This window comes from Ammodytes marinus (assembly GCF_949987685.1).
Source record: "Ammodytes marinus genome assembly, chromosome: 13".
NCBI classification, from domain to species: Eukaryota; Metazoa; Chordata; class Actinopteri; order Uranoscopiformes; family Ammodytidae; genus Ammodytes; species Ammodytes marinus.
In genome coordinates, this window is record NC_137217.1 from 26,719,151 (window position 1) to 26,733,065 (window position 13,915).

A 13,915-nucleotide genomic window follows, 5' to 3' on the forward strand; every position below is an offset into this window, starting at 1 on the left:
TTACATATTAAAAAAATAAAGAAAAGACAAAAAAAAAGTAATTAATTAATTAATTGTATTAAATACACCAAATATAAAAAATAAAATTATTTCATTTGATTTCATTTGACAGGGAGGAAACGTAGACTGAGATAACAAGGACACAAATTGTAAATAAAAAAAAGAAAAACAATATACATTTTAAAATAAATATTAATTTATGTCCCTTTTATCTTTTAAGAATGCTTACATGTATCCACATTTTATTTTTGTCCAAGTCCATAACCCCTCATGTGTTGCCATTACACATTATTAATGGAAGTTAATAAACAATGTGTGTGTGTGTGTGTGTGTGTGTGTGTGTGTGTGTGTGTGTGTGTGTGTGTGTGTGTGTGTGTGTGTGTGTGTGTGTGTGTGTGCCAAGTTGCTCAACGACTGCGTCAAAAATACTCGAACAGCGTCTACTGTTTCCATGCCAACCAACACTTCCTATGTTGCTTACCTGGATTGGTTAAAAACTGAGTATTGTTTTGTCCTATTTGCCAATGTAGAGCGTCTGCTGTTTCAAGAATAACAAAGTAGGCTATGTCACCTATGTCCCCCGCTGAGGATATTTCATGAAGCACAATTCGTATTTAGCGGTCATAATCAGCTGTGTAGTTCGCGATGCTGGTGGAAGGGTGAGATACCTTTTAAACTAGCAACTTCCTTTAGCCAAACACAAGTAGACTCGCTGAACCTATTATCAAAAAATATAGCTTTGTTTCTTCTCTAGGACGTTTTTTTATGGCCGGGTTATGCAAAACTAATGGCAATTTACGACAGTTAACATCTGTTTGCATCTGTTGATAACTTTTTGATGTTTACAACCATAACTTATTTAGGCTTCATCTGTTGTCTACATACTGCGAAGCCTATAGGCAAGGCTATTTACGTTTTACAGTATTGTATTTAATGTAGGCTATAGGAGGCCCATTACATTTTCATACTTTATCACTAGATTAAAAAAAAAAAATCTTTCTTCTCTAGCCTATATATTTTTTTATGTTGCATTATTGAAACTCAAAAATGCAATTGCAAAAAAGACTGCTCTGGTAACCTATGGTAAATAAAAAATCCTGAATCAATCTTGTCTGAATGTCTGAAGTTAAACCACAGGTCACTCATGGAAACAAAGTGGGACGCTGAAAATGTCCAATCCAGTTAAAAAAGCAAGACAACTGCAATTTCCCCTGAAATCCAGAGGAACCCAGAACAAGTACGCTGGACCATCTCCTCCTCACAGTTATTCACTAGTCTGTTTAATCATTTGAAACCAATTTGAAATGCTTTGCCAACAACAAGTCTCCCGATAAGACAGTTGTTTTGTTTTTTTCTATTTTTAGGGCATCTCATGATCTCCGGAGGCTTCAGACCCTTCTCACCAAAAGCAGGCAAGAGGTGAATAACAACAGCACATGACTCCACACTGACACAGCATGTCTAGACATTCCTTTGATAAGAACACAACCCAGCTCACATTTCTTCAGATGTGTGTGTGTGTATATGTTGTTAAATGAGACTTGCTGTGTTGCAGGTGGCAGTGCTGACTCAGAGTAAAGCGCGTGGCAGTGGAGCCAGCAAATCCAATGGCCCGCAGCCTCCTAGAGACAACAGCAGACACAGGAGTGAGAGCGACATCACCAGTGAAGCCTCTGAACTGGAGAAATTCAGGTCTTCAATCATAAATCTGTCGTTTTGTATTTTACTCACAACATCTGAAACTTTAGGTTTTTGAGACCACACAAGACACGGTGAATAAGCTGCTTGAGGATCCTGTCACACTCAATCAGAATCAGAATCAGAATCAGAAAGGATTTTATTGCCAAGAAGGGTTTTACACCAACAAGGAATTTGTCTTGGTGAATAAGGTGCATACATTAAGACAATAAACAATGAACGAACAGTGACTATCATATATACAATATAACACAATAACTATCATATATACAATATAACACAATAGTGTTATATTGTATATATAGTCTTACAATAGATTTATGAAGGTTAATAAGCTGTGTTTATTATACTATATATACATAAGAACCAAATACAGTCTGTAAGATCATGGACATAATTATGATATAGATGTTTATGTTTCAGCATCACATACAGAGAGCAGCGATGTTTCAGCAGCCACCCTCTACACACGCTGTTCGCTGACATCTTTGTGTCTTTGGTCAAGAACCGACTCTGCATGTAAATTACCTTTGAAATATTGTAGCATTTCTTCTATTGTCTCACACAAGGCTTCGTTACTGACAATATTAACTGCTTCTATAGTGAATGGATCGACCATGCATCGCCTGAGTCGGCCCTAAGAGTTCTGATATGCCTTCGATTATTGATCAGGGATCCACACCATCAGGTACAATTTCAAAAAATGATTCCATTATAAGTCTATTATGGTTTTGTGAAAACTTCCACTGTAAAAATGTCTCTCTTTTTAAACTGTTGTCTTTTAGAAAATCCTCCATCAGCTCCAAGGCATCAATTTGCTTGCCAGGGTAAATGTTCCCTGAGTTTTTTTCTCACATGCCTTAACCACACTTGCTGTGTTCTGTGATTTATCAACATAAGAGGTTTATCATGTCATCTTCATTGCTTTTCTACGTCTCTTTCAGCACATGGAGTCTGTCACTTCCATGTACATATCTTGTGGTGAGCAGGCGTTTGCCGTGCAGAAACTGGTCACAATGACATGTGAGTCAATCTGAAGGCAATATCCGGACACTGATAATAATACGATTCCTGTCTGTGCGTCCTCGTCATCACTGTCTTTGCTGATTGCTCTGCAGACATCTTTCAGAAGCTGTCTGCCGTGGAAAATCAAAGGGTCTGGGTCATCGAGAGCGGCGCTCACAAGGTGACTGATATGGGCTGATAAGGTTATCTCTTATAAACAGTCGGTTATCTGTGATTATGTGCTGTTTGTTTTCAAATTATCTTCATGCCTGAGCCATAACAGGAAGGCATTGCTGTCTATATTTACTGATGTAATTATATTGTATTATGTATATGATATGTAGGCTATTAATGAACTATTTTTACACTCTCTGTGTGAGGGATAATGTATGAAAATATCAAGTTGTGCTTTTCTTTTCTGATTGTCACCATTTTCAGTTTATAAACAGAAATTCTTCTGCATATATTGTCATTTGAGGAAAAAGATTAGCATTTTCTAATCAAGTCAACCATTTCTAGACGCTGGTGAAGCTCCTCTCCACAACAGATAGCAGTGTGCTGCTGGGAGCCCTGCTGGCACTCACCACTCTGGCTGAAAGGTACGCAAACACTTCATTTAATGCGTTTAATACATTCCCAATTTAATATTTTGCAAGGCATTTTTTTTCTTCTTCTGCAGCCCAGAATGCAAGGAGGAGATTGGCGAGCTACTAATAGTGGAGAAGCTACTTGTAATACTACAGGAATACGACCTGCTGTCAAAGAGGTGAGACATCTCTTCTATGTGGATGTTTTTGTCACTGTCAGATAAAATGTTGTGTCTAAGTTTTGGAGAACTTCATTTGTTTGAGCTGATAAGATAAGAAAAAAAAATCCATTTGCAAGTCAGGTTGGTGTATATTGGCTCATTTCATCTCTTGTCATCTTATCTGAAAGAAAACATCGATTTTTTTGAAGATTAACACCGAACCCTTTGCACCCAGAAAAATAAATTCAGAAAGAAAATGATAGGATTTACAGCAAGAAACAGCAGGTGCATTGGGTAAGTTTGAGTTGATACCTTACAGGTCGATAATGGCCGTTAAAGATGGTTGTATAGGAGAAATATATAGATGCAAACAGATAAGGTTTGGTAAAATAAACACCTAAATGTAATTTTTTTTACCATTTATTTATACCAGTATGAAAGAAGACATGTTATTGAAGCAAAATAGACAAAAACAAGCTTATGTTTCCTCCAGAATGAGTGCGGAGCTGCTTCGGCTGCTGTCCCCAGTGTGCTGTGTGAGGGAGCAGGTTCGGGAGGTGGAGGGTCTGCCTGTGCTGCTCAGCCTGTTGTACGGGACACACCTCAAGCTGCTCTGGAGCGTAGCCTGGATCCTGGTACAACTCTGCCAGGACCCAGACACCAGGACAGAGATACGCAGCTGGGGTGGGGTGCAGCAGCTGCTACGCCTGCTAGACAGGTTGGTGGCAATGAGTGATTGAAGAATTTGCAACAATATAACAATTGGGGGTGGGGGGGGATTAAAAGTAATTTTCTAATTAAATGTTTAACTTTCATAAAGTTAGGGAACTCACAAGAGAAAGAATTTAAAAAATAATAATCTCAACAGGATTGTGAGATTCAGCGATATTTTTTTCTCCTAAAACAATTCTTCTAAATCTAAGCTACTGCACCAATTTGTCCACGTTGGAGTGAATTGTGGATTTCAAATGGTCACTTCACCAAATTAGATTGAGCTTTTCCATAAAATGATGGTACTGATTGATTAAAAGCAAACCAACAGATAGAAGACACCTCAGGCCAATACTGTGGTGTTCTTTTATTGCATCCTGCTTTTTGAAACCAGCCTAGAGGGTCTGGACTTGGAATGATTATGAATTTTTTTGCTCATAACTCTTCCTCCCCTCCGTCAGAAAGATATGTTGACTTTTAGTCTCTAGAATAGCCCAAGCGCCAAAAACAATGGAACCTACTTTTCCCATCATGCAACTTGATAGCGTCTTTCATTAGACCCTGAAATGATCAGGACTATCTCAACTGATGTGACAGAAAGCCTGCACTGGGGAATAGAACTTGAAATACATTTCCGTTTCGCAGGCAGAAAAAGAAGAAAATGTGCTGTTGGTTGCATTATAGTAATCGTAGGATCAAGCGGTTTTGGAGCTTGACTCATATAAAAGTAATTTTATCTCAGCAGCTGCAGCGACACTTAAAACCTAATTATTTCTTCAATCTGTCTCATGTGAGTCAGATCCCTCACTTTATGGGAGTTCAACATTCCTAAAGAATCTTAGAGTATTTAGGAAGTAAAAGAGTTTCAGATTTATACTGCCTCATTCCATAAAGTTTACAATGATATATCTGCAGGATTTTGTGACTACAAGATGATGTTTTCTTGCCTTCAATAAGCTTTGAGGCGTTGTTCTTTTCAAACACAATCTACCCCAGTTTTACCACCCTATATGGACTATTTACACTATTTACTATAGAGGTTGCAACTAAATACATTTCCATTATAAAGTTAAATTTTCAGGGAAAACCAAATGAGAGAGACTTGCATTGGCATTATTTAGTATGTGGTTTTTCAGCGACAGGCAATACATCTGTGACCGTTTGTGCATCGAGACACTTTCCAGCGCCAACGCAGCCGGGCGCATCCAGAGAGAGACCGTCAAAGAGGAGCTCAGCCCACAAGAGGAGGGCGACAACACTATGGCCCTGCAGTCAGGTCAGGGACTAAGGGACATATCTCATACTGAACATCAAATATTACATTTTCTTTAGGGTTTCTTAAGTTGAGAGTAAGATATCAACTGCTGCTAATAATGTAAGATATAGATGTGTGAGTGTGTGTGTGTGTGTTTTATTTCTTTATTTAACCTTTATTTAACCAGGAAAAAACCTATTGAGATTAAAAATCTCTTTTTCAAAGGTGACCTGCACAATGAACCACAGTTACAGACAAACAGTTACAGACAAACACACAGTGTGTGTGTGTGTGTGTGTGTGTGTGTGTGTGTGTGTGTGTGTGTGTGTGTGTGTGTGTGCTTGCATGTGTGTGCATATACAGTATTTATCTATAAGTGTGTTCAGTACAGTATATTTCATACTGACTTGTGTTTTCCACTGCACTGTAACTTCTGCCCCTAGAGGAGTCTTATCACAGATTGCTGAGAATGTAAACAGTTTTTTCCTGAAGGGAAAAAATACACCATCAAGAATGACTTCATCTGGAATTTTGGGTGAAAGCGTCATAAATTGTTGTTTACTATGAAATATAATTAATTTGGTTCAAAAGACAAAAAAAAAAGGTTTTCACAGATGTTCAAGAACATTACAGGAATACAGTGTGTTCTGTCTTTTTTCTTGCCGTGTTTTTTTAGTGAGTTGTCAGTGTTCACAGCCTGAGAATGTGAGATTGCATCATTGAGTTTCTAAATTAAATCATGTCTTCTACTGTATAATCCCTATTCCAGCCTGCTGTACTGTCCTGACTGAGCTCAGTCTAGATGACACCTCTGCTCAACACATTGTGCAGGTAAGGAAAGGCTTTAACATTAACAGCAGGACAGTTAAGATGATGAGAACGACTAAAGTGTGTTGTCCTTTATATCTAATTACTGTATGTCCAACACTTAAAAGAATTGCAACAATTCATGTTGATGTTATTTTTGCAGGAAAATGGCATCTATATAATCTCAAAGTTGATTTTACCACAAAACCCCGGACCAAAGGTCACATCTTTACAGGTAAACTGTTTTATGTATGCATTGAATTACATTAAAATGTAAATTAAGATGTAAAAAGTAACTATTTTTAATTTTGTTTGCATGCTGGCAGTGCTATGCATTTCGGACACTGCGGTTTCTCTTCAGCGTGGAAAGAAACAGACATCTGTTTAAGAGGTGAAGTTACAACATTGTTTACTTTAAGAATGAAAAAATATAACTTTATGTCCATGTCACGCATAAACCATTCAAATTTGGCTGCTTTTGGATATCTGCTTTGAAAGAAATCTCTATAAATGTTCTCTAATGCCGTCACATAATCTTTTATCCATTTCAGACTCTTTCCCACAGAGCTCTTTGAGTTGTTTATTGATGTTGGACATTATGTTCGGGACCTCGCGGCCTACGAGGGACTGCAAACCAAAGTCTCCCTCTACACTGTAAGAGAGCAGCTTCCAAATGGATCCATCTGTTTATTCAGCCCGTTTAAGGCAGCAAAGTATATTAAATAAAATATGACTGTGTTTTTAAATGCTGTAAGACATTATAGATTGATAGGGAGGATTCTTTAACTTGCAAATGGAGAGCCGTGGAGAAACATGGAGAGGCATCTTTCAGTTGTCATATGCCCCTCATATTTGGAACAAACTCCCAGAAAACTTGAATTCCGCTGCATCTCTGACATCCCTTAAAAAAAGAATACCTTTCTGTTTGCCTTCTAACCTGTAACTTCTTTCTGTTTTCCTTCAAATGGAATTTCTTTACATTTTTAATGATTGTTATGTCTTTTTTTGCTTTTGGTTTTTATTATCTCTTAAATGCTATCTCAAAATGTTCATATATCCTATTTCCACGTCCCTGTAAAGCACTTTCAATTGCCTCGTGTCTGAATTGTGCTTTAAAAATACATTTGCATTTATTAAAATGATTGTAATGCAGGACGAAGAACTGGATGATCTGAGAGAGAGCCTGGAGGCTGTGGACCAGAACCGGCCTCCGCTCAAAGTAATCAACGGTTACTCCATACTGGACCATCTGGGCACCGGGGCCTTCGGGAGCGTCTTTAAGGTACAAGGCATCTGCAATCTGAAGTGGCGGTTTGGGTCTGCAACATTGTGAGCTCATGAATGAAAGAATGTATGTATGAAGGCTTTATTTAGAACATATACATACATGTCCTAGGTTTTTTTTAACTGGGTCATGCTTGGGCATTACTTATTAGTGAATTTTAGATTTAAAAAATAGCTTATCTGTTTTTCGACATTATGAATTATCCTTGTAGCCCTTTGTTGCAATATTGATTGATAGTGATGATGGCACATTTATACTGCCACCAACCACCAAACAGTCATTTAAATATGCTTTACATCAAGTGTTGTCGGTTCCAATAAATATGCTCATTAACAGGTCAGAAAGCAGTGTGGGCAGAACCTCCTGGCTTTGAAGGAGGTGAACCTTCACAACCCGGTGTTTGGCAAAGACAAGAAGTCCAGAGACAGCAACGTGGAGAAAATCATCTCCGAGCTCACAATCGTCAAAGAACAGGTTTTTAAAGTTTCAATTTCAATCTCCGAAACTCAATTTAACAACCTGCTGTATGAACAATGGCGGCCATATTTTGTGTTGTTGACGTGTCCCTTGGTTGTCGCTCCTCTTCTCTAGATGACACACCCAAACATTGTTAAATATTACAAGACGTTTTTGGAAGGTGAGGACCCTTTCTATCTCACAGCTATTGTAAGGAAGAAATACATCTACATTTCAAAGCCTAAATAAGTTGTTCTTTTTAGGCGACAGATTGTACATTGTGATGGAGCTGATTGAGGGCGTGCCATTGGCCGAACAGTTCAACTCTCTGAAGGAGAAGCAGCAGCAGTTCACTGAAGACAGAGTCTGGAATATTTTCATACAGGTTACAAATCTTTAACAAATAAATCTCCACTTGCTTTAAGTACTGGTATTATAGGAAATCAAATGCAGTTAATCTAGTTTGTTCACTGTTAATACACATGCAAACATCTCATTCGCTGTAAAGTCCTTTACTTGCTTTCATATTAATTGATATATCTCCTGTGTCTTCCCTCAGATGTGTCTGGCATTGCGGTACCTTCACAAAGAAAAGAGAATCGTCCACCGCGACCTCACACCAAACAACATCATGCTCGGGGAGAAGGACAAAGTCACCATCAGTGAGGGGCAATTTCAACCTTGTTTTTCCCCACTCTCCCTCTAATGTCTCATTATAGAGTTGATCATGTGTCTTTATTTAACTTGAAGCTGACTTTGGCCTGGCGAAGCAGAAACAGGAGAACAGCAAGCTGACGTCAGTGGTCGGCACCATTCTCTACTCTTGGTGAGAAAATTTATTCTGAGCATCCTACTGCTTTGGGGTTAAAAAATAATTACTTTAAGAATCACTGTTCATTAAAGAGTTGGTTAAAATGAGGTTTTGGGCGGGTATAGGGTTAGGCACTTGGGAAGGCATTGTTCAGTGCATTTCCTCATAATTTGAGACCTACAAACATTTGTGTGTGTGTGTGTGTGTGTGTGTGCGTGTGTGTGTGTGTGTGTGTGTGTGTGTGTGTGTGTGTGTGTGTGTTTTAGTCCAGAGGTGGTGAAGAACGAGCCGTACGGAGAGAAAGCCGACGTCTGGGCGTTGGGCTGTATCCTCTACCAGATGTCCGCTTTACAGCCTCCGTTCTACAGCACGAACATGCTGTCACTGGCAAGCAAGGTGACATGAACACACACACACACACACACACACACACACAGGACCAAAAAATGTTTTGTCTCGTCGTTAAATATGATGTTTGCCTCTCAGATTGTGGAGGCCGACTATGAGCCGATTGAAGAAGGAGCTTTCTCAGAGAGAGTCACAGATATGATCAGATGGTGAGACTTTTATTTTGAAATATACATGTAAAATGGGTGTCTCTAAAAATACATTTAAATGTCCATTAGTTCATTGCTTGTCTTGAATCCTATACTGAACTTTAATTACATTATCATCTACAGTAGGGGAGAACGGGGTAATTTGTCACATGGGTTGGATGTCACATTCGTTATATCTCGCCACCAGAGCGCGCTAGCTCTGAAATGTTGATATAAAAAAGGTCCAGAATTGGGATCAGAGGTCACATACATAGACTTCCTTGGAGTTAGACTGCTGCATTTCAGGTGAGAGGATGTTTTGTGTTTTTCATGTCAAATTCCAAATATTTTGCTTCTCAGTATTTTTCTTCTAGGCTTTTACACAATGGGTTTATAACAAAACACTTGTTACCCTCAGAAAGTGTGAAGGGTAAACTATAGTTTAGATTGTGGTTAGCAAGCTAATTAGTTGTCAGATGGTTGTTGGCCTTGATGCTAGCAAGAAATTCAAGTTGGGGTTGGTCGTCAAATTTTTTGGGGGGTTGGTTGTCACATGTTATCTCAAGGCTGCAGCCAGAAAAGGAACCCAATAACGAAAGAAATTGTCAAGCTGTATCCTCACTGACACCCCAGAGAAGGAAATAATAGAGCAGGAAAAGGCAGCTAGCAAGCAAAAGAAAAAAGGGCAACAAAATCAAAACAACCCAGTGCATCCCAAACTAGACCAGCTGCCAAGGCTACAGAACGTTATGTAGGCCTATTTGTCAACTTGACAATGCAATTAAACATTCAAATTTGGTCCTGCCTCCTTGCCTTCTTTTTAAGATTTTTCCCATTAAGATAACATTGTGACAAACAACCCCATAGTGTGTGACAACCGACCCCTTGATGGGGTTGGTTGTCACAATGTGTCAGAGTGTCTTTGATGGTAAATTACTTCTTCATTACAATAAGTTGGAAAAAAAGAGAGACACACATTTCTAGCCAACACCTTAAGCTTCAATTTAATGTAGGAATGGCTATTGACAGATGTTTTGGTGATGAGCAATTCTCACTAGAGTAAAAAGTGTGCCTACTTACCCCGTTCTCCCCTATGTCTTTTATTTTTGTGATTTTATTGTTATAGAGTAAAAGTAATTTCATCTTCATACAGTGCTCTGTTCTGTCAGGTGTTTGAGTGCAGACGCAGACCAGCGTCCGGACATCGTGGCCGTGAGCTCCAGGATCTCCGACCTCATGATGCGACTGATGGACGGACTCTACACTTCCCACAATGCACTGGAGAGGAGAGCAGAGAGAGACAGGAAACGAGCGCAGAAGTACTTCCTGGAAAGGAACGAAGGCAGGACAAACTCAAACCTGTCTGAGGTAATTTCGAAAGTTAAAAGTACATCCTTGAGGGCTATTTGTTTTAGATTTATTGTTGTAAGAAAAAAACAACTAAGAACCATTTTTGTTATTGTACGTTAAAGTTGTAAATGTTTTTTTTTTTAAGCGTGCAGGGTTCAAAATAACTTGAACACTTTTTGCAGGAAAGATCCTTATTGATAACTGAAACTCCAACTCCACGCTCTTCTACAGCCTGCAGCTCAAACCACAGTGAGGTCAATCAAGGTCAGGATTTAACACGGATCGGGCCAGATTTTAAAATCAAAACAGTTAAATGTTTTAAATATGTAAATAGTCACTTGTGTGTCTGTGTCTGTGTGTGTGTGTGTGTTTAGATGATGCCTCGGATGGTGATGTTGAACCGTTTGAGACCAAAATGGACTCAGCTGCTTTCAGAGGAAAACACTCCGGTCAGTTATTAATAAGCTCTGAGGAAATCTGAGGATGGAAAGCATTTTCTTTCAATTGGTAATATCTCATACCAATTGTGTTGATTTCCCATTGTAAACCAGTGGAGGCACAAGGGATTTGAACCTTCAGTTTTTGAAGCCAGATGTTGCTACTTTTCTTTTGTCAACGATCATTGATTTATTTCATACTTTTACTTTTTTTGTTCTCATCGAAGGCTTTACGTCCAGTGCCTGTGTTACACCGGACCAACACTTTTCTGGGTAAGTGAAACCAATCATATTACTTACTTCTGTCTGGTCTGTGTAAATTATTTTTATTGGGCACACTATCATCAATAAGTAAAGCTAGAAAAAAATATATATAGGCTATATAAAACCTCATTGATGATGCGCAAACAGTAGTTAGACACAAACAGTTTATTCATATCTGACGGTATTTATTGACCTACATTTGAATTTTTTCCTCTCTGCCCAGTGGGGATTATGCTGCTGCAAAGATTAAAGCAAGACCAGGTACATTTTCACCCTGGAGGGAATTTCTTGACTCGGTTTGGAAATTATAACATAAAACAATAACTTAATTGAATATTTGTAGACAAGGGTGCCTTCTGAAAGTTCTAAAAGTCTGTTATAAAACGAGTTTGTTCTTTGTATTTAGCCTAATCGCTGTGTGTGTGTGTGCGTGCGTGCGAGCGCACACGTGTGTGTGTGTGTGTGTGTGTGTGTGTGTGTGTTTGTGTGTGTGGTTTTGCTCTTTCCTCAGTGTCTGCAGGGATCTGTGTCTCTCAGAAGAAGGTCCGACAGATTGATGATCCAATTCAGAGGCTCCTCGTGCAGCTGCACAAAATCATTTACATCACTCAAGTACAGTAACACAAGAATTGCTATATGATCCTCTAAAATTTCAGTTCAAAGATACTAATACAGCTCATCAGTCCAAGTCTAATGGTTCTGGTTTTTATAAACTAGAACTGAATCATAAGTTAAGTTATGAAGGAGTTATGTAATATTCTTTTACCTTTAATCGTCTTGTTGTTTCCCCTCCAGCTTCCTCCGGCTCCGCATCACAACATCAAACGTCGGCTGATTGAAAGGTTTAAAAAGTCTCTGTTCCACTGTGGGAGCGATCCATACCAACTGAAGGTGGAGCTTAGCAAGGTCTGTATATGGTCACATCTTAAAAGTCAATTTGCTTTGAGTTTTGGAACAAGATTATAAAATGGCTGCTAAGAAAAATGAGCTTCTCCTTTTCCGTGTAGCTCCTCCAGGCGTCTCCAGAGCTGATGGAGTTAGGCTCGACCAGTGCAGACTGGTGGCCTCTGGTTCATCACCACTTCACAGGAGAAACCCATGCTGCTGATAGCACAGGTACCACAAGTTACCACTAGCACAACCTCTGAGTGCAGTAAAGGCACTGAACACAAAACCAAAATAAATTATTGGTGCTTTTTTTGTTTTTGGTATTTGTGATTCCCAAGTTGCCCAGTGTGAATTCAACATATGTGTTTTTACATCTTACAGGTGATGGGAATCTCAAAGATGGCGTCACCTATCAGCAGATGCAGGTCAGTTTTTCTGAGAATGTTTTCAGTTTTTACCAGAAGTTCATAATTAAAGGGAAAGAGAGTTAGGTTAAAGAGATCGATATCAATCTCATCGCTATATGTTTAATTGAAATGTTCCTGCTCATGTTGGACGTCTGTCTTACCTTGGTGAAGATTCTTTATTTGTACGAATTGTTTTTTTTTCAGGGAATCATAGAGGAGCTGCTGCAGGAGAACAGCTACTATGAAGCAACACACAGCAGGTGACCAGGACATTTGGACATCTTACTATTTGGTCAAACTCATTCATTCAAAAGCCTCTATTTTTCCTCAGATGAGTCATGATTGTCTCTCTAGTTTTCATAGTAAAGCCCTTAAGTGTTTTCTTCCAATGGCAACAATCTGAATTCAATCGAAAAAATGACCGGCAGATTAATATAATCTTTTATGTTTTGTGATCAATTTCAGATTCGCAGAGAGAAGAAATGACCGAGGAAACAAGTGACCAGTATCCAAATCCATCCTCCGACCGGAGAAGTTATTTTATTGTAATATTTACACAAAAATACATATGCTTTATGTAACACTTCAAATAGTTTTAACCATAATCTTTATATTTTTTATACAAAATGTATAATATACTGTATAAGAACATACTATAGAAAAATGCTGAGTAAATACTTTAACATGTTTGTCCTTAAACTCTTGACAACCAAGCTGATATGTAGAACTGGGGAAAGTTTGGCTTTTTTTTTTTTATTATTGAAAGAGTTGTAGATTTTTTTTTTTTCAGTTGATCTATTTATTGATGCATGGTTTCTTTCTGCTACACAACAAAAAAAAAACTCCTTGGTTCTCAGGCATTGATTAGTTGTATATAATATGTTTGACTGTGTGAATATCCAAAGATAATTTAATGTATATACACTGTACTATATGTCTCTATGCTTGTAATGGAGGCTGAAGCTGATTTTATATATTTATTTCTGTCAATTTCTGTGAGTGAAGATTTAAACTGGCCCGTAACCCAGTAAGATCAGCCGCTCTGCGTTTGTGAAGTTTTCAGTTTTGTTTGTTCAGGTTTGTTTGAGTTCAGAACTTTAAATTCTCAGGAATGGACTGTGCGGTTTTTGAATGTTTTAATTCCTTCACAGCAGCACGAGTTTCAAAGAGCTGATAAGAAACACAACCTTCGCCTTAATCCAACGTCGGATCTCAAACACATCACAATGTCTTACTGCAGCTTTGACAGACAGTGAA

The 13,915-nt window shown here is 38.5% G+C and overlaps 1 protein-coding gene across 1 annotated transcript; it reads left to right on the forward strand.

Moving 5' to 3' along the window:
- Positions 1 to 645: 645 nt before the first annotated feature.
- On the forward strand, positions 646 to 13,250 carry nek10 (NIMA-related kinase 10; the record flags this gene model as incomplete). The annotated part of the gene is given in 34 exon segments (XM_080039641.1): positions 646 to 659; positions 1,365 to 1,419; positions 1,540 to 1,548; positions 1,550 to 1,692; positions 2,122 to 2,217; positions 2,302 to 2,386; positions 2,484 to 2,525; positions 2,643 to 2,721; positions 2,817 to 2,884; positions 3,223 to 3,302; positions 3,383 to 3,469; positions 3,945 to 4,169; positions 5,299 to 5,438; positions 6,187 to 6,248; positions 6,388 to 6,459; positions 6,551 to 6,615; positions 6,776 to 6,878; positions 7,378 to 7,506; positions 7,846 to 7,983; positions 8,101 to 8,146; positions 8,229 to 8,350; positions 8,525 to 8,627; positions 8,716 to 8,791; positions 9,043 to 9,172; positions 9,263 to 9,333; positions 10,482 to 10,680; positions 10,845 to 10,926; positions 11,037 to 11,111; positions 11,875 to 11,975; positions 12,159 to 12,269; positions 12,371 to 12,479; positions 12,633 to 12,676; positions 12,863 to 12,918; positions 13,124 to 13,250. Coding segments are annotated over 34 exon segments (3,054 nt in total). The 3' UTR covers positions 13,161 to 13,250.
- Between the last annotated feature and the right edge of the window lie 665 nt (positions 13,251 to 13,915).